Source organism: Balaenoptera physalus, assembly GCF_965194825.1.
Source record: "Balaenoptera physalus genome assembly, chromosome: 5".
NCBI lineage: Eukaryota > Metazoa > Chordata > Mammalia > Artiodactyla > Balaenopteridae > Balaenoptera > Balaenoptera physalus.
The window spans coordinates 3,413,112-3,434,195 of NC_138884.1; the positions used below are offsets into that span (position 1 = coordinate 3,413,112).

The window sequence follows — 21,084 nt, forward strand, 5'->3', positions numbered from 1 at the left end:
AATTTACATTCCCACCGACAGTGCAAGAGGGTTCCCTTTTCTCCACACCCTCTCCAGCATTTGTTGTTTGTAGACTTTTTGATGATGGCCATTCTGACCCGTGTGAGGTGATACCTCACTGTAGTTCTGATTTGCATTTCTCTCATGATTAGTGATGTTGAGCATCTTTTCATGTGCCTGTTGGCCACGCGGATGTTCTTCAAGCACGTGTAGCCTCTGCGGACGGTCAGCTGCTGGGAGTGACTGAGGATGGTGGTGCACGGCCTGTGACCAGAGCGGGAGTGGCTAGGCCCCCGCCTCCCCTTCTCCCCTGCCTGGCTCTGTCCCAGTTCTTCCTGTCGTTGGCGCTTGGCTCTGACAGTAGACTGGGTGCAGGGCAGTGGGGGGCTCCGGCCCCCCGAGTTCGGCCTAGCCGGTGGTTCTGTCAAGTGGGGTTTCATCCCCAGAGGCACGCAAATTTATTTGACTTTTTGTCAGAGGGCATTGCTGTATAATTTATTATTGAGCTGTAATAAATTTAAATACCTCAGTAAAGATATACTTTGGGAATGACACTGCTTTTTCTAGCGGTCAGAGGACTTGAAGCTGAATACAGGGTCTAATCACATTTTCCTGTGCATGGTAGGTACTCAGTGGCAAGTTGTGAGGGTGAGGTTATAGATATTTGTGATTTCTGGTGTCATTAGTTCACTGTGTTTGTGGGAGGGTCCCGGGCCCCCAGGAGAATGTGTGTGATGTGATTTAGATAAACCGTCTGATGAACAGCTGGCAGTGGTGATGGAGCGGTGGAGAGCATTTGTTGAGTGTGGGAGTTAGAAAACTTGTTTTCTGATGCCTGTGACTTACAGCTGACTTTCGGTCTCGCATTGTAGTCATCTCTGAGGGGCTTCATGGCTTCTCACAGATGGAGTGTCTTTCTTCTTTTTCCTTCTTGTTCCTAATTCTTTGTTGATTATTTAAAAAAAATTTTTTTTTTAATTTTTGGAGTATAGTTGATTTACCATGTTGTATGATTACCTTCAGGTATACAGCAAAGTGAATCAGTTATACAGATACATGTATCTATTCTTTTTCATATTCTTTTCCGTTATGGTTTATCACAGAACATTGATATACCACAGTATGTAGATACTGGTTTATCGCAGTAGAGTTCCCTGTGCTGTACACTAGGTCCTGATGAGTTATCTGTTTTACGTAGAGTAGTGTGTCTTTGAGGACCAGGGTTTGGTTGAACCGTCTCTAGGACGGCGCCCGGCGCGGGGCTGTGTGCGCAGCGAGTCTTCCGTGCCTGGGCTTTCCCTGTGAGCCAGGGGAAGGGTAACGTCTAAACAAACAGATTTTGGGATCTTCTCTCCCCACATTCTCTGTTGAAATTTGGGACTCAATAGAAGTTGTCATTGGTATTAGGAAAAATATGAGCTGTGTTTAGGATTCTTTATTTTCGAGTCCAGCTGTTCGCTGCTACGTGCAGCATTGTGTTTTACTTTAAAACCAGAAATCACCCAAGAAGACACAAAGGAAGAACTACAGTGCTATTCCGAGTATGTCGCCCGGACGTCTCTGCAGCGTGGCCGCAGAATTCCTGATGCCTCCTTCGCGCTGTGGCACCCGACCGCCTTAGATTTCCATCGTTGTTGTTAAAAGCGGAGTGATAAAAACGTTAGCTGGTGCTCAGAAGGTGCCGGCTCTTGGCCAAGGCTCTGTCCTCGGCACTTTGCAAATCTTCCTTTAGATACCATCATCCTCTCCAGTTTGCAGGTGAGCAAACAGGCACAGAGAGGCTGAGTGGCTGCCGGGAGCGCAGAGCCAAGACCGGGGAGCAGAGGGTCCAGGGAGAGGTGCCCACAGGGTGCACCCCCATCGCCTGCCCTGCCCAGAGCATCTTGCCACATTTTCTGCAAATTTCCCATTCTATTCCAAGGCCCGGCATTCCACCAGAAGATTATAATGTTTAGAGATTTCTTTAATAAAAATTATTGAAAAAAATCTCCTTTTGGGGGGAGGGTCAAAATACCTAGTGTGCTTTTCTCCAGAAAGTTTTGAGAATGAGAGCTGGAAGTAAGAGGTGAATAATTTGGGGAATTTGCGGTCACCCCTCATCCCCGCGTTAGCGGCAGGCTCACCTAAGCGGGTGCCCCAGGTTCTTAGGTTTCATTGAGTGAGACCCTTGACCCTCCTGACCACCACTCAGAAATTGAGGTGCCAACATAATGTGGGCAATTACAACAGATTTCTTCTCCTAATGATATTAGAACAACGAATTACTGTCATCTAGTGTCAATATGGTTTCCAAGGATGACATTATAAAAGCAAAAGGAAACACGTGAAAGTGGCGATGATCCCCAAAGGTGAGCTCTTTAAGTTGAGCCCCTCCGTCTCGTCAAGAACCTCCTACAGCACCCTTGTTTTTTCACTTTGCCACATGCTAGTGAAGGCCTTCGTATGGACCTACGTTTGGAACCCCTTCACGAGGCTTCTTTGGAATTTGTCCTTCACCAGGAAAAGGAAATTTCACAGCTTCCTTTTCCGTCTTCCTATGTGGATCCTCTAGTTCTGGGATGAAGTAGCTGATCAGCAAATCCACCTCCCCTTTATCGCACTGGCCCTGAAGTGCCAGGCGTTCTGAGTTCTGGATGTAGTTTAGGAAACGTGGGGCTGGGGGCCGCCTTCCCACCTTCCTTCTCATTCCCCGTCCGGCTGTGATGGCTCCTGCACCGTGACCGACTTCACCGAGGGCTCTTTGTCTCCTCCTGATTTCGGGAGGGTCTTGGTAATGATACTCGAGGTCTCCAGGGGTGTGTGTGTGTGTGTGTGTGTGTGTGTGTGTGAGCATTGCTGTTTTGGTGGCCAAAGGGCTCTTGATTTATGATATTTATTTATGAATGTGATGGAGTCCAGTGTATAGGTAAATATACACATCCACAAATTTAAGGTGTCAGGCGTGCGTGGTACATCCTGTATAGTCGGGGGCAGCAGGACAGCTATAAAGTAATGATGTTAGATGTTAGCTTCCAAGGAGAGTTTGAAACATGACTGAAAGGTAGGATGCTTCAGAAACGACGACCTGCTGTACTTTCTAGTGGAGCACTTGATTAGAATTATTTATATATGGACATCTGAAAGAGATCAATTTTGAACAGTATCTAAAATGTCTTCAGTGTTTAGTTCATTTCTGATGAACATAGTTGGAAGGCTTTAATTGCTTAGGTAGAATATTCTCATGTGCTTCTCCTGTCCGCTTGAGAAATAAAAAAAGTTAGAGAATCAGTAATACTCTTGGTGGTTGACTCCTCGGTAAAACATTCAAGATGGGAAAAACATATGTCAGATTATTTTTGTCTTTTGTCCTAGAAAAATAGCAGCAATGACGTTTTCTATATTTAAAACTTGCTTTCATACGGGAGTGCTTCCTCTCTGCCAAGAGGCTGTGGAGAGCTCGTGTCCTCAGTGACCCGCTGTGCTTTGCTTTTGTTCCGCCAGGGCTGTGCGAACCCGCTCCTGTAGGGACGCTCAGGCTGGCACAGTGAGTGGTTCCCATGCACACCTTTCGAGGAGCCTCTGCAGTTAGGTGGTCTTTGGAACTGGGGGCGTCCTCAAGGTAGTTCTGCAGCCCTGGGCCCTTGTTGCCCAGGTTTTCGGGGGGCTCTGCCCCCTTCCACCCACCCGCACCAGCTCGGTTCCTGCAGGGCTTAACCCGAGCCAGACCGTCCCTGGGGAAGCAGTGCCACACTGGGGCCAAGGTTGTAACTGTGTCCTTAGAGGGGAACTGGGTGGAGGGGGCATGTTTGGCTGCTTTTTTTTTTTTTTTTAATTGAAAGGGAAGAGGGTCCAAGGAATCATTTTATCCTAGTCGGGGGTGGGGGAGTGTGTGTGTGTGTGTGTGTGTGTGTGTGTGTGTGTGTGCGTGTATGTATGTATACAGCTGATTGACCTTTCCGGTTGTACTTTATCAAATGTTTAAATGTGAACTTAAAATGTGCTTGTTCACTGCCTGCTCACTTATCCACGGAGAGCAAAAACCAGGCTGGCATTCGGTTCACGGCAAATCATTCTCTAGTGCGTGAATCTGTGTCTGTGCAATTAAAATTTGACTACGCATTTTGCAGTCTGAGGGATTAAAATAAAGTAGATACTTCACCATGAAGCTCTGTTGAGATGTTTGTTCCCGCTGCCAGAGAGATGTGAATTCGGGGGAGGTGTCAGCTTGGTCGTGTGCATTGTTCTGAAGTGGAAATACACATGCTGACCCTTGAGCACAGGAATCGTGGGCTGATTTAGACACTTGATATTTTTCTTATTTGTCCGCAAGATGAGTTTTTAGTTACAATGAAATTGTTGATTTTTTTCTAATGAGAAAATTTTAACCTTCACAGACCAAACCTACTTGCTCTTTTCCCCTCGGACACGGCGGTGAACGCAGGGGCGTAACGTGTGTCTCAGTTGCTAAACACGCCGCTGCCCATTGAGGGGCATAAGAACTGCCACAGGACGGCTGCTGTTGCTGAATCACTAACTCTCACATTTTCTTCAGTAAGAGGTAGACTTTGAGGATGGGGATTACGTGCGATGCGCCCTCCGCTCCCGAGAATTCAGGAGGTTCTCCTCTGCCTCCTTCAGCTCATCTCCCCTGCACTGTCTCCTGGGCTCCCTGCCACCAGCTAGAGACAGAGGAGGCGTGGCCGGGTGGGCTCTGCTTAACCCCCGAGGTCCGTTTTGTAATTTTCATGGCTAACTCAAGAGGTACTTACCTTACAATTATCCCTGTCTCAAGTTTAGGAACTGTTCAAAAACTCTCTTATATATAAGAACATCTGAGGACACTTTGGACACACAGAATAGCCTGAACCTGTATGTTTTACTTCTGGAATTCCTCATCCACACGTCTTGTAAAGATGCAGCACTCAAGAGCCTGGGGCTGAAGGGAATGTATCCCGGCTGAGTCTAGATGACCAGTCATATAATCACAAGGTTTTCCTGCGGTTTTTTTTTTTTTTTTTTTTTTTTTTTTTTTAGCATTTTTATTTTCCTGCATTTTGATACGTGCATTTGAATGAAATCAAAGCTCTGGGGGACTGTCTTCCTTTCGGGTATAAATTAGTAAGCTCAGAAACAGCCTTCATATGATTTAGGGTTGAAATTGCTGTTTAAGAACAAACTTAAGAGTTCTACTGAATCACTTTGCTGTACAGCAGAAACTAACACAACATTGTAAATCAACTATACGCCAATAAAAGCTTACTTAAGAAAAAAACTTTATTTTTAGGACAGTTTTAGATTTACAGAAAAACTGAGAGGATAGTACAGAGAGTTCTCGTATGTCCTCCGCACAGTTTTTCCTATTATTCATATTTTACAACGATGGTACACTTGTCACAATTCATAAACTGATACTGACACGCCAAAAAAAAAAAAAGTTTTGCGGAAAATCATGCACTCCACCATGGATTTTTCCTTACATTTCCCTGAAGTATGTGATGATGTAACTTCCTGGGGTATGAGGCAAGAGGGCCCAAGACACCTCAGCGGTGTAGTGATTGGACATTTTTTAAACGCTCTGGTTCTTTACCAGGGTGTGTGGGGTTGAGGGCGGTGCCCGGGTTAAGATAAGATTTCTCCCTGCTTGGGATGGTAGAAATGAAGTGACTTTAATGGGAGTGTTAATGGGCCTGTTTCCTGCCCCCCGTCCCCTTTCATTAGGAGCAGAGGAGAAAGGGCGGTCGTGGTCTCTGAGCCACCGTCAGGGATGTTGTAAAGATCCAGTCTCCTACTTACATGTGCATGCACAGTGGGTGCGCCTTGTGAGACCCAGGCCTAGAGGGACCGCCGGTCCGCTCTGCCGCCCGGTGGCCACGTGCAGGTGGCCACGTGCACGCTTGCCCCAGTCTGTCCGGGTACCGGGGCTCAGAACACCTCTCCCTGCCTTCCCTTCGTCCCGTTACTCCCAGGGCTAGCGTTCGCCCTAGGGTCTTACACACCACCAGCCCTTCTCTTTCCTGGCAACGCAGCCGGTTGCTAGATGCCGAGAGGAGAAAGAGGTGTAAAAGAAAGCAGTGACTTTGGGGTGTCTGTTCTCTGACCGAGGAGATAACAGGTGCCCCCCGGAAGGCAAAACGGCTGCACAGAGCACACGTGGGGTGCCCGTGCGGGTGTGCAGCCCGGGAGGCTATGCCGGCTCGGGGGGGGGGCCCTGGGGGCAGGGGGCTTGAGGGGCTTTGTGTTGGGCTGCACCCCGCGCTGCCGGCCGCGTGCGTGGAAGGGGTGCGAGGGTCGGTGGCGGGAGGCTCTCCTGGGAAGGCAGCCTGGGGAGTCCCGGAGGCAGGCGGCAACAGGCTTCGAAGTGCGAGCAGGTCTCGCGCTCTGCGGGCGGCTGGCCCCCTCCTCCGGTCCCACCGGATGTAAAAGCTGGCTTGAGACGGCAGGCCGTCCAGGGGCCCTTTACATGTTTCATGAATAATTCACTTGACTTTTTTTTTTTTTTTTTGGATAGAGATACATATGAAAAGGATGCAGTGATTTATACAAAATCTGATGTATATAAATTTCAGGGATATTTAAAATTTTGTAATTCTTGGCGTTACTGTGTGCCTGTCTGCAGATCTCACAGGTAAGGAAATCAGCTACCCCACTTCTCAAGGGTCTGTGTGTGCCGTGCGTCGTTATGAAACTCTATGTCCTTTTGGTGACACAGCCCAGCCAAGTAGGTGGAGTCGTGCTGGTGTGCAGACGGTCTCGGTAGCACGTGCAGGGCCTCGCGTCTTGGCAGCAGTGGGGAGGAGGGCCCGGGCTCTGCTCCACTGGACACCAGCGCTCGTGTTCTTTCCACTGTCTTTCCGAGGATGGCTTTTACATGCTTCAGCGTAAAGAAACGTGGCCTCTCCCAGGTAAAACTTTTCAGCTTACCCCCGCGTCGGTAGACACAGCAAAGCGTGCAGACTTCTCCCCCTTCTGGGCCTCCCCCGTGCGCTGTGGCCTTGAGCGTGAGCCTCGGATAGTCTAGCTGTCAGCCTCCTTGTTAATACCGTTCAGAACGTAACTCTAATTCCTGGCTAGCGGTCTCTGGCCAGGAGGGCTGCGTTACCTTCTTGTCTTGGTGAGGGAGAGCCGTTGTCTCAGTAGCGTGCTTCCTGGTCCCGGCAGGGCAGGCAGGGCACCCAGGCCACTCACCACGTGGGCCTCCATAGGCCGCAGGCTCTAGCGCGGTCTTGGCCTTAGCTTCTTTGATGTGACTGAGATACAGTCTTTTTAAAGGAATCAGCCGTACTTCTTTTTTGTTTTGAAAAATTGGTAACTGGAAGGTTGTACCTTTGACCACCTCGCTTCTGATTTTAGTTCAAATATGTAGCTTCATAATGTGAAACAAAACTCACTTTAGAGGGAAAGGGTATATTCTTTCTCATAGTACAGTGCAAAATATGCGTCTGTGGAGGGGAGGGGGGAGGTGGCGGATGGGTCTCCTCTTTCAGCGCTTCAAAGATCGTGTTAAAATAGACTGTAAGTTGTTAGCCAATCCCCGTGCTGCTAAGCAAGGGAAATTAAAACCTGGTTTTCGGTGAATTAGAAGTCTGCTCTGAAGCCGATTATATCCTGAGTGAGCCTCTAAGGAGGTACTAGAGAACGTGCCCAAGATGTGGGAGCTCTCCCTGACTTCTTCCCGCTGAGCCTGGTTGTGTTTACACACTCTGAGCAGCAAGAGGACCCTTTAGGTTGTGAACAGTCCTTCTCCCAGATGACTTAGAGGATGCTTACATTGTTTACATTTGGGATTTAAAAAAAAAAGTCTTTTTCATGGAAAACTGCATTCCAGTCGGCTGGTCAGTGTTCTTGTCTGCTGGGCCGCAGTGGTTTTATGACTTTTCTCTGCCTTCAAATAACATCTATTTTTAAAAAAGGATGTCCTTTCTAGAAAAGGCCTATTGTTCTGAAAAATGCTGCTTCCTGGTTAAAGCAATTTGTTCCTGTTTGTATCCAGGACTAGAGAACCTGGAGGGTGGGAAATAGCTTATATTTTTTGAGGGCCCTTTAAAATAGTAATAGTCAAGTGGGTTTTATTTGTCCTGGGAGGTGCGGTGGGGAGGTTTGCAAGTTGTTTGCAGATCATGGTTTCTGGACAGAAATGACACAATCTGATGCTTCAGGTGCTGTAGTGCTGCAGCATATTTTTTTTTTTTCCTATAGTCAAGTTTGTTGAAACATAACTTCACTCTGAATGTCTCGTTTGTGTAGAGAGAGAGAGAAAAAAAAAAAAAAAAGAACCCAAGAGTGTAAGTCCCCGAAGGGCACACATTTCCCTGTTCCTCTTACGAGGAAGCTTGCTCTGAGGTGCTGCCCGCGGGGCAGGTGTCGGGTTGGTCTGAGCAGCAAGACTCCTCAGCAGCCACCCTTGTGCCTTCCTGTTTCCTTGCTGGGTGAAGGCCGTTCCTTACCAGCTCCCGGGTTATTTTAACAAAGGCCAACCATGAAGGGGAGATGAGGGTTGAAACCTCCACGTGGAAAGTGGAGGGAGCGTGAGGGGCGAGCTCGGAGGGGTGAGGCAGCTCCTGGCAGAGCCTCTGTCTCCGGGTCTCCTTCCTCGTGGCCCCCGGTGTATTTCATTTCTGAAATCTCCTACCACCTAGAGGTTTGTTTGGACTGTGGAAATGCAGATGCCGACCAACGGGTCCCCGGGGAAGATGCAGCAAAGCCCCACTGATCACTCACTCACGTGTGTGTTCACATCATCTCCCTTCAGCTTCTAGACCAGGGCAGGGAGCCCAGAGTGACGGTGGGCATGATGCGAGGTCGCTGGACACCTGGGGAGAGGGTAGCAGAAAATTGATAAGAAGATTCGGAAGGCCACATTTGCCTATTTCAGAATACCGCGCAGTCCGCGTTGCCCCTAGGAAAGGAGAAGAAAACGTGTGTTCCTTTTTGCCTTTCAGTGTCGTTCACGTCACCTGCAGTCCCTCATCGCTGGTAAACCTGCTCTTTGGCCACCGGGCTCTGTGTTGCAGGGAAGGGTGGCTACAGGGCTGGCCTTCCTTTAGTTTGCAGTCTCCCCGGCTCATCTCTGCTCAGTTGTCTTTCATCCCTTGGAGTCCGAGAGCAGAGATTTCCCGATGCCTTTTCCCTAAGCTTTCCTACTCACCCAAACCTGTGCTGGTCCCAAGTGAAACATTACATGGACTTGTTTGTTGCCTGCCGTCTAGATGTCAGTTTCTTACTGTTCCTTCTGTTAGTTACAAAGAAGAGACCTCAGGTTGAGGTGGAATTTATTTGTAAAGTCGTCTCATTCCAGCTAGATGAACCAGCCTTCCGTGTGAAGGCTTCGTGTTAGAATAATGACATCTGCTCTTCGAGTTTCCAAGCTCCTCTTGGCATAGACCAGGTAAAAGTTTCTTTTGAGATGACTTTTTCTAAGAATAATAGAGAAACTCTGGACGTAATTGTTGAGTTCATTGAAGAAGCTCATGGTTTGGCCACACATCTAAAATACACGACACAGTTGCACCAGATTCTTTGGTTCTGTATTGCTTGACTGACACATGTTTAAACTTAGTCTGCCCCCAAACATCAGGATTATGTGAGGTCGTATTGAATCTGCAGGTTTTAGTTATGCATATTGTCTTAAGATGAAGAAATAATGGTAGTAGTATTGTTCATAGATAGATTCTGTGTAATCATGCAGGTTATACATTCCTACTCAGAGTTGCTAAGTTTGTGGATGCAATGCTGACACTCGTAATGGGTGTGACATCGTAACTTATCCAGGAAGGTGCCCCCTGTCCAACTAGGAAACCCCATAATGTTGAAGAGCGACAGATGAATAAAGTGCCGCGGCATCGAGGAACGTGCTTTTTTACTTGGCTTCTGCTTTGCTGGTTTGAAGGAGAAGACACTCCGTTATTTCCAGGCCTGTTGTCTTTGAAGGGTTAGGGCTATTCTTTTCCTCCACTCTGATTCGAATCTTCCAAATTCTTGTTCCTTCAGGTTTCTTTCAGACTTCTCCCTTCTCCAGCTTTTGAAAAACGCTATTTCTTTCTACTCCTTTCCTAAATAGACATTTTTGGTTAGTGTAAATATTCTATTTGCCTGATGAAGGTTAATAAACATAAATAGTCTTGTCTGTTTGCTTAGATAGAAGTACTGTGGGCCTTGGGCAGCTTATAAGGGGCTGATCGGTATTTCAGTGAAAAAAGGGTAAGACTTTCGTGTTAGATTCAGATTATAAGCTCTTCAGAAATGGGAGGGTGGCCTTCTGTACTATGTAACGACTGCAAGTAGCACATATCTGTAATACCTAAAATAGAATGTGAACCTTAGCATTATTCAGAAGGACTTTCTATTATAAGTATTAAAGAAAACTCATCAATTAGGACATTTTTATTGGCTTTCCCTACCTGCAAATAGAATATTAAGATTGGGGTATGACTGCTTCTAAAGAAGGGATTTATTAGCTTTCGGAATGCACACTCTTAACTGGATGGTGGGGAAGGTTTTGTTTTAGTTTTCTTATTTGTATTGCACTTTTAGGTCTAGACTTAGATTTCAATCTATAAATAGCTTTTAAAAGACTTATGGGAAATAACAAAGCTACAGATGAATAAAATTAAAGCCCATCAGTTTATTTGAAAGTTGACTATTAGAGGGGGATACTTTAAATTTCTAGTATTAATACATTTTAAATTGGGACAATTGAGAATTATAAATGAGGTATTTTTTTCCTCTTAACACATCATAATATTGTTTTAAGGTGTACAATAATATATTCTAGGCTGAAAACCTTCTTGGAATCCTCTTAGAAAGGTTTGGAATTCCTTACCTAGTTATTCTGTGACTCACTGTCGCTTCCCTGTGCCCTTGATACATGAAATCTAAGTGCACAGATAGTTCGGATTGTTCTCAAAGGTATCCCTAAGGTTGCAGAAATGTTTTTCTTAATCAAAAGAGAAGATTAAATTTAACCAAAGTAGTGCAAGATTTGTACACTGAGAAGTAGAGAACATAGTTGAAAGAAATTAAGGAACACCTAATTCAGTGGAAAAACATCCCTTGTCACAGATTGGGAGACTTAATACCGTGATGATGGCTCTACTACCTGAACTGATCGTCAGATTCAGTGCAAAATCCTTATCAAAACCCCAGCTGGCGTTTCTGCAGAGATGTACAAGCTGATTCTAAAATTCACATGTGCACACAAGGCACCCAGAGAAGTAGAATAAGGTTGGAACACTCACAGTTTCTGATTTCACACTTGCTCCAAAGCTGCATAAATGAGACAGTGGTCGTGGAATGAGGACGGACATACAGACCAATGGAATAGATCTGAGTCCAGGAATGAACACTGACATTTACGGTCAATTGATTTTTAGCAAGGGCACCAGTACAAGTCACTGGGGAAACAATAGTATTTTTAACAAAGGGTGATGGGACAACTGGATATCTGCATGCAAAAGAATGAACTTTGGACCCTTACGTTACTGAATATGAAAGTAATTAAAAATGGGTTGTAGACTTAAACGTAAGAGCTAAAGCTGTGGAAGAAGAAGCTCTTAGAAGCAAATATATTAACGAATTGTTGTGACCTTGGATTAGATCATGGTTTCTTAAATGTGACTCTAAAAGCATGCGCAACAAAAGAAAAAATAGGTAAACTGGACTTCATCAAAATTAAAAACTTTGTGCTTCAGACGGCACCATCCAAGAAAGTGAAATGACTGGCCACGGAAAGGGAGAAAATATTTACTGATAATGTACCTGATAAGGGTCTTCTATCCAGAATACATAAAGAATTCTTAAAATGCAATAATAAAGACACATAACCCAATTAAAAAGTGAACAGCAACTGACAAAGGATTAATCTCCAAAATTTACAAGCAGCTCATGCAGCTCAATATCAAAAAAACAAACAACCCAATCCAAAAATGGGCAGAAGACCTAAACATACGTTTCTCCAAAGAAGATATACAGATGGCCAACAGACACATGAAAAAATGCTCAACATCACTAATCATTAGAGAAATGCAAATCAAAACTACAGTGAGGTATCACCTCACACCGGTCAGAATGGCCATCATTCAAAAGTCTACAAACAATAACTGCTGGAGAGGGTGTGGAGAAAAGGGAACCCTCTTGCACTATTGGTGGGAATGTAAATTGATACAGCCACTATGGAGAACAGTATGGAGGTTCCTTAAAAAACTAAAAATAGGACTACCATATGGCCCAGCAATCCCACTACTGGGCATATGCCCTGAGAAAACCATAATTCAAAAAGGGACATGTACCACAGTGTTCATTGCAGCACTATTTACAATAGCCAGGTCATGGAAGCAACCTAAGTGTCCATCGATGGATGAATGGATAGAGAAGATGTGGTACATATATACAATGGAATATTACTCAGCCATAAAAGGAAACGAAATTGAGTTATTTGTAGTGAGGTGGATGGATCTAGAGTCTGTCATACAGAGTGCGGTAAGTCAGAAAGAGAAAAACAAATACCCTTTGCTAACACATATATATGGAATCTAAAAAAAAAAAGGTTCTGAAGAACCTAGGGGCAGGACAGGAATAAAGATGCAGACGTAGAGAATGGACTTGAGGACACGGGGAGGGGGAAGGGTAAGCTGGGACAAAGTGAGAGAGTGGCACTGACATATATACACTACCAAATGTAAAATAGATAGCTAGTGGGAAGCAGCCACATAGCACAGGGAGATCAGCTCGGTGCTTTGTGACCACCTAGAGGGGTGGGATAGGGTGGGAGGGAGACGCAAGAGGGAAGGGATATGGGGATATATGTATACATATAGCTGATTCACTTTGTTATAAAGCAGAAACTAACACAACATTGTAAAGCAATTATACTCCAATAAAGATGTTAAAAAAAGAAAGAATAAATAACCCCTGGGGGAAAAATAAAGTGAACGAAGAATTGAATAGGTATTTACCCAAAGATGTACAAATGGCCAATAAGCACATGAAAAATGGTCAGCACCCTTGGTCATTAGTGAAATGCAAATCAACACCTTCAAACACACCTGGGAAGGCTAAAATAAAAAGGACAGACGTTAGTGTTGACAAGGATGTATGTGGAGAAATTGGAGTCCTTAGACCTTGCCGATAGGATTATAAATGATGTAGCCACTTAGGTAAACAATTTGGCAGTTCCTTGAAAAGCTAAACACAGAGTTACCATATGAATGAGCAATTCTACTCGCAGGTATATATATATACCCATGAGAACTGAAGACGGGTGTGCAAACAAAAACGTATGCATGAGAATTCACGACAGCATTATTCATACCGGCCATAAAGTAGGAAGAACCCAAATGTCCGTCAGTTGATTAGTGGATAAACAAACTGTGGCATCTCTCTATAATGGAGTACTATTTGGTGATACAAAGGAAAGTATTGTTACCTGCTGCAGCCTAGGTGAACCCTGAAGCTATTAGGCCAAGAGAAGGAAGGCAGTCACAAAAGGTCGTGTATTTCCGTTGTGAGATTCCATTTACACGAAATGTCCAGAATAGGCAAATCCATAGACACAAAGCAGATTAACAGTTGCCAGGAGCTGGGGGAAGGGAGGATGGGGAGTGAATGCTAAAGGGTGTGGGGTTGTCTTTTGGGTGGTAAAAATATTCAGGAATTATGATGGTGATTGGCCAACACAAACCACAGAATTATTCACAGGTGATAAATCTTGAGTTGTAGCGAGTCCGGCAGCCCTGGGCCCACTCACAGTGGCTCATCTCTAGGAGGAGGGGGCAGCCCGGGTGGAGCCAAGGGCCAGGGAGGGTCGTGCCCACCACCTGGATTGGGTCATGTGCGCAGTGCTGCTGTGGCCCCCTGCAAGAAAAAAGAGAAAAGAAAATGATGTGTGAATTATAGCTCAGTAGAGCTATTATTTTAAAAGAGGGTAATTTTACAAATTTCTTGAAATACATTTGTTTTATTTACATTTGGGCTAAGATTTGCGGGAGGAGTAAATGTAGATTTGTATTCTTGAGATTAGAAACTGCTAGATACTCACTGGAGTCTTTTTTTTTTTTTTAAGTTTGCTTTTTAAATTTTTGGCTGTGTTGGGTCTTTGTTGCTGCGCGCGGGCTTTCTCTAATTGCGTTGAGCAGGGGCTACTCTTCGTTGCGGTGCGCGGGCTTCTCATTCCGTTGGCTTCTCTTGTTTCAGAACACAGGCTCTAGGCGTGTGAGCTACAGTAGTTGTGGCACGTGGGCTCAGTAGTTGTGGCTTGTGGGCTCAGTAGTTGTGGCTCGTGGGCTCTAGAGCGCAGGCTCAGTAGTTGTGGTGCACGGGCTTAGCTGCTCCGCGGCATGTGGGATCTTCCTGGACCAGGGCTTGAACCCGTGTCCCCTGCATTGGCAGGCGGATTCTTAACCACTGCGCCACCCGGGACGTCCCCTCATTGGAGTCTTAAAATACTAACTTCTGTACACCCAAAACTTGTATAATATTGTACATCAACTATACCTCAATTAAAAAAAATACTAATTACTTGCTGGCTTGTCATATAAATGAATATTAACAGGATTTTGAATTTTTACCTGTTCTAAATGTTCATGAATAACTATGAATCTTTTTTCTATGTATTGTAATATGATTTGGAAAAGCAAGGCATGTCTGTTTTTCTAAAAGAGAATATTTAAATTTAAATATTTCTGTATATAAGAAATGTCATTTGGTAAGAATAGAAAAAATTTGAATTCATGCTCATTTTTAAGTGTAGGCATGAAATAACATGCATTAATGTTATATTGACTAAGAAAATCATTTAATGATGGAATTGGTAAATATTTATACTTTAAAATTAAAACTTTACATTTGATATTTTGATGTAAAAGCTGGGAAATAGGTGATAACAACTTATGAGGAATTTATTTTTGTAAGTTTGAGCCAATTTGGTTTATATTTTGATGGCCTTTCTATGTATCCCAGAGGCAGTTGTGATGCGTGACCTTTGTGCAGTCCAGCATTTCTCTTAATAATGTGATTTTTGATGTCTAAAAAACTTGTATTTTAAAAAAAAAGCTATTTTAAATTTGGTCTGTAAATATAATGACTTATTTTAGAAGCCTCTTTTCCCGACAAGTTGAATAATTTCTGTCCTTTTTTTCAAACAGGATCTGGAAATAGTGTATTCCTATTTGCATGGTATGGAAGCCTTATCCAACCTGAGGGAGCATCAGCTTAGGTAAGTCATTTTAATATGAATAATAATAGGATGCTTGGGTTTTATGTGATTATTTATTATTGTTTAGAAGCAGGATTAAAGATAACTTACTTGTGAAAACTCGGCCTCCTCTGGCCTTGTAAGTTTTACGTCCATATGATAATTTCTGACACTTCTGCCGTAGTGGTCACCTCTCTGCCTCCTGTCCCTCTCCCTGCCCTCCCCACCTGAAGCAATAAACACCACTTGGTGAACACACCAAAGGAGCATTATTTGCCATCCTGGCAAATAAAAATCTCCTTCCTAGCACTCAGCTACATAAGAAACCAGAATGTGTTTAGCTATTCCAAGAATGATTCAGTTCACTGTTTTAGTATGTTTTAGGTCTTTATATATAACATATTTATTGCATTAAGTTGACTGCCCTTTTCTGGGAAATTCAGTTTATACCATAGTTGTTGTTTATATAGTCCATTCATATAAAAATCTTACCACTTCTCTTGTACAGTGATACAGCAACCTTATTTATGGTTATCTGGGCTTACATTAAAAGATCAGAAACATCTTGTATAATCCAGTGATTAACTGGAATAGAAAATAAAGGACCTTAGGAAGATGGATTACATATAAACACCAACTAGGATGTTATGGGAAAGTTTTGTTGTCTCCAGCTCCAGCTACTTTTGATACCAGCAGTTTTTAATTATGAAAGGAATACTTTTTCTATGTATTTCCCCTTTACTCTTTAAACACTAGTTAATTTGTGAGCATGTCAATTTCATATTTAGTTGTTAATTGAAAAAAGTGTCAAGAGGATTGAATACTTCCCAAATTAAATTTGTAATGAAAATGATGTAAAGTTTTATTAGAAAGGGCAAAACCATTGGGAATTTGGAAGATGGCTCAAATTAAAGCAAGGATAATTTCTAAAGTATGTAACTTTCATTTTATGTTTCTTGATGACAGCTATCCTAGGAAAAAATTATATCGCCAATTGTCTGTTTAATTGAATGCAGTTAACCTGCAAATGCAAATGAATTAATTAATATGAAAATATAAATGTCACATTGACATATGTATATAAGACTACACATGGAAAATATTTCGATAATATTCAGATATATCGATTATATAATGTGTGTCTATAGTACATGTAGTTATAAAATTACTTAGGTAATAGTAATTTGGTGCAATAGAAAAAGGAAATTTTTAGTACATCTTATGAAAATTTTCAGGATTACAAAAATAGAAGTAATACAATAAAGCCCCATACACCCACTAACCATTTTCTGCTGTTTCAAAAGTAAATTTTGTTTAGAAATAACTGATTACTTCAACAGTATAGTTTAGCATACTTACACCTTAAAAAGTCTATTTTGGAGACTATTCAGCTTTGTTGGCATGAACTTACAAGGAGTCACCTTTAAGATATGTATCTTGTTCTGCTTGTGTCAAAAAGTCGTTTGTTTCTCATATTTATGCAAGACATCAGCTGCAACTAAAGTCCTTTTTTAGAACAAGTTCAGGATAGCAAAATGAATAATAGCAAGAAAAGAGGTACAGATAAACTAAATGACTTGGATAAACTGCTTTATATTAACTACCCTTTCTGGGAAAAGAACGTCTTATTTAGATAAGTTATTTCCTTTGAATTTTATAAATAAAATTTTACCCCTGGGATTAATAGAGAAGAGTTAAGACTTCCACATAATACAGTTTTCCAATTTTAGCAAAAAAACAAAAAAAGCTCTTAATCAAGGTTTTCCAGGTCTGTTTGTTCAGTGCTGGGCAGTGGGACACTGGTCTCCTAGGAAGGCGGGGAGGCTTTCCTCTGTGGGAGCCTCACTTTGTGCGCTGTGGGGCTGTCCGTCTGCAAGCAGTGCGTTGATCCGGAGCAGCTGGTGACGTGCAGTTAATTGGCTGTGTTGCTGTAAGGTCACACACTGTGTGCAATGCAGAGGTTTTCAGGTCCTCACTGACGTGCTGTACGTCGTTTCCACACGGCATTATTTTTCTAAGCTTTACTGCCTGCACCCAGGTGGATCAGAGGCAGCATATTTGCCAGAGGGGAGGAGAAGGCTCCAGTGGGAGTGGAGGCCAAAGATGTGTAACGAGCGGAGTGACTGGGACCGTGCAGTGCTGGAAGCGAGAGCCTGCTGAACTGTGTGTGTGTGTGTGTATATGTGTATATACACATGACATATATATAGTATAACATATATATACGGTTATGTGTGTGTATACGAGCGGAGTGACTGGGGCTGTGCAGTGCTGGAAGCGAGAGCCTGCTGAACTGTGTATGTGTGTGTGTGTGTGTGTATACATGTATACCCACGACATATATATAGTATGACATATATATACGGTTATGTGTGTGTATACGAGCGGAGTGACTGGGGCCATGTAGTGCTGGAAGCGAGAGCCTGCTGAACTGTGTGTGTGTGTGTGTGTGTGTGTGTGGGTATACATGTATAACCACGACATACATATATTATGACATATATATACGGTTATGTGTGTGTATACGAGCGGAGTGACTGGGGCCGTGCAGTGCTGGAAGCGAGAGCCTGCTGAACTATGTGTGTGTGTGTATACATGTATACCCACGGCATATATATAGTATAACATATATATACGGTTATGTGTGTGTATACGAGCGGAGTGACTGGGGCCGTGCAGTGCTGGAAGCGAGAGCCTGCTGAACTATGTGTGTGTGTGTGTGTGTGTGTGTGTGTGTATACATGTATACCCACGACATATATATAGTATGACATATATATACGGTTATGTGTGTGTATACGAGCGGAGTGACTGGGGCCGTGCAGTGCTGGAAGCGAGAGCCTGCTGAACTATGTGTGTGTGTGTATATACATGTATAACCATGACATATATATAGTATGACATATATATATATGGTTATGTGTGTGTATACGAGTGGAGTGACTGGGGCCGTGCAGTGCTGGAAGCGAGAGCCTGCTGAACTGTGTGTGTGTGTGTGTGTGTGTGTGTGTGTATACGTGTATATACACATGACATATATATAGTATATACATATGGTTATGTGTGTGTATACATGTATGTACACATGACATATATATAGTATGACATATATACGGTTATGTGTGTGTATACGAGCGGAGTGACTGGGGCCGTGCAGTGCTGGAAGCGAGAGCCTGCTGAACTATGTGTGTGTGTGTGTATACATGTATACCCATGACATATATAGTATGACATATATATATGGTTATGTGTGTGTGTGTGTATACATGTATATACACATGACATATATATAGTATGACATATATACGGTTATGTGTGTGTATACGAGTGGAGTGACTGGGGCCGTGCAGTGCTGGAAGCGAGAGCCTGCTGAACTGTGTGTGTGTGTGTGTGTGTGTGTATACGTGTATATACACATGACATATATATAGTATAACATATATATATGGTTATGTGTGTGTATACGAGCGGAGTGACTGGGGCCATGCAGTGCTGGAAGCGAGAGCCTGCTGAACTATGTGTGTGTGTGTGTGTATACATGTATACACATGGCATATATATAGTATAACATATATATATGGTCATATAGTATAACATATATATGGTTATATGTGTGTATATATATACACACTACATACATATAGTATAACATATGTGCGTGTGTGTATATATACACACTACATACATATAGTATAACATATATGGTTATGTGTGTGTACACATATATACACACTACATATATATAGTATTACATACATATGGTTATATGTGTACATATATACATACTACATATATATAGTATAACATATATATGGTTGTATGTGAGTGTGATTCATATATATACACACTACATATATACAGTATAACATATATATGGTTATATGTATGTGTGTGTGTATACATGTGTGTATATATACACACACACACTATATATAGAATAACATATATGGTTATATGTATGTGAGAGTGTGTGTGTATATATATACATACATACTGCATATATAGTATAACATATATATGGTTATATGTATGTGAGTTTGTATACATGTATATTCTTTAGCATTATGGATGAGCGTAATTATTATTATGCAGGTGGTTTTAGACATTAAGGAACAACTAAAATCTGGCTAGTATATTCTTTAGGAATTCAGGGAAAATCAGTATGCTTTTGATAAAACATTCCTTAACAATGTTTAAAGAAAAAAAAAGCATTTTGGTACTGTTTCCATTTATTTAGAACACTGTCCTATAGATGATTTTATCTTTATTTTCTCATGGCGCTAGGTTAGTTGATTTATGCAGTCAGCAGTTATCCACTGCAGTCCTACTACGTGCTAGACATCCAGGCAGGCCATGAAGAAACAGCAGTGAAGTGGACCAAGCCCTTGCCGTTCCTGGTGGGGCAGACAGGATTTAGATGTTAGCATGTCGGGCATGGTAAGAGTGGATGCTGGGCCGCTTTGACTTTGTGGCTGAAAGGAGGGAACACCTGGGTTGGCTCAGCTGTGCGGAGACCCCTGCCGTGCCGACGGGCCCCCGATGCCCCACGGTGGGAACAGGCAGGGGCCGTGGGAGGGTAAGCATAGGATGCTAGTGTAGTCAGCAGTGCAGGGCTGCGTATTCCAGGATAGGAGTTGGGATTTTCACGTGAAGGCAGTGGAGATTAAGAGCAGGTGTGAGGTAGAAGCCCGCGCCCCGCAAGGAAGAAAGATCCCGCGTGCCGCGACTAAGACCCTGTGCGGCCTACATACATACATGCATACACACATACATACATAAATACATAAGCAAGCGAGCAGGTGCGAGGTGATGTGACGTCATGTCTGGAGAATGGACAGCAGGTGTGCAGAACAGACGCGGACTCTACCCGTGTGGTCCTGGTAGGAGATGGCAGTGGGAAGGTGGCTCAGACTGCGTTTTCACGGGCAGGTGGTGAACGTGGGCTGCCTGGGAGGGTGGGTTTTGGAAACGGGACGTGGCGGAAAGATGGGATTTGAAGGAGAGGGAGGAGAGTCAAGGATGGTGACTCCCAAGGATTGTGGCCTAAACGATTGGGTTCTGACTGTGGGAAAGCAGATTTTGGGGGAAGGAATTTAAGATCTGTTGGACGATTTGAACATGGAGTGGCTATTCCGCCGAGTAGGCATGTAGATGCGTGGGTGTCACGGTGAGAAGTTAGGTGTGGGGCATGGCTTTGGAGCCGTCAGCTTGCGGATTACGTTAAAAATCACAGACTGGATGAGGTTACATGGTGCAGTGGAGAAGAGGGCGGACAGCCCCTGGAGGTGATGCATTTCGAGTCAGGTAGAGGAGTGGGAGGGGCAGAGGGTCCAAAGGAGACTGAAAAAATGACGAGTAAGAGGAAAACCAGGAGACTTAGAGCAGAAAACGCTGTAAGGAAGAGGGAGTCATCACGTGTTGCTGAGAAGTGGCATTAATACAAGGTCAGAAAAGATTTAGGTAACACAGAGGAAGCTGACACCTTTCAGAGTTGTTTTTGTTTTTTGGCCGCAGGGCTTGTGGGTTCTCAGTTCCCCAACCAGGGATTGAACTCGGGCCCTGTCAGTGGAAGCACGGAGTCCTACCCACTAGGCTGCCAGCAGCTCCCCCCAGCCCCCCTTTTTTCTGAGTTTCAGGGACCCAGTGATGGAGGGGAGGGAGGAGGGCGAGAGAATGGAGACAGTGTATTCACGTAGACAACTCTAAAAGGAGAATTTCTGTTGCGGGAAAAGCGGAATGTGGATAGTAGCTAGAGGGGGATATGGGGTCAAGCATGTCTCCTTCCCCACACAGTGGGCGATCCCCATAAGGTGTGTTTGTGTATCGAGGAAGCGATTTAGGAGAGAGGGAGAAACGGATGATGGTGTGGGAGGGGCGAGCCCGCAGGAGTACAGGGTCCACCGTAGAAGGACCGAGAT

The 21,084-nt window shown here is 43.7% G+C and overlaps 1 protein-coding gene across 9 annotated transcripts in view; it reads left to right on the forward strand.

Annotated features, from left to right (window-relative positions):
• Positions 1-21,084, forward strand: part of RAPGEF2 (Rap guanine nucleotide exchange factor 2) — a 246,738-nt gene that overhangs the window by 63,523 nt on the left and 162,131 nt on the right. For all 9 annotated transcript variants that reach the window (XM_082461630.1, XM_082461631.1, XM_082461642.1 and 6 more), the window contains one exon: positions 15,117-15,187. In XM_082461630.1, coding sequence (XP_082317756.1) covers positions 15,117-15,187 — 71 coding nt within the window. The remainder of the gene's footprint in view (positions 1-15,116; positions 15,188-21,084) is intronic.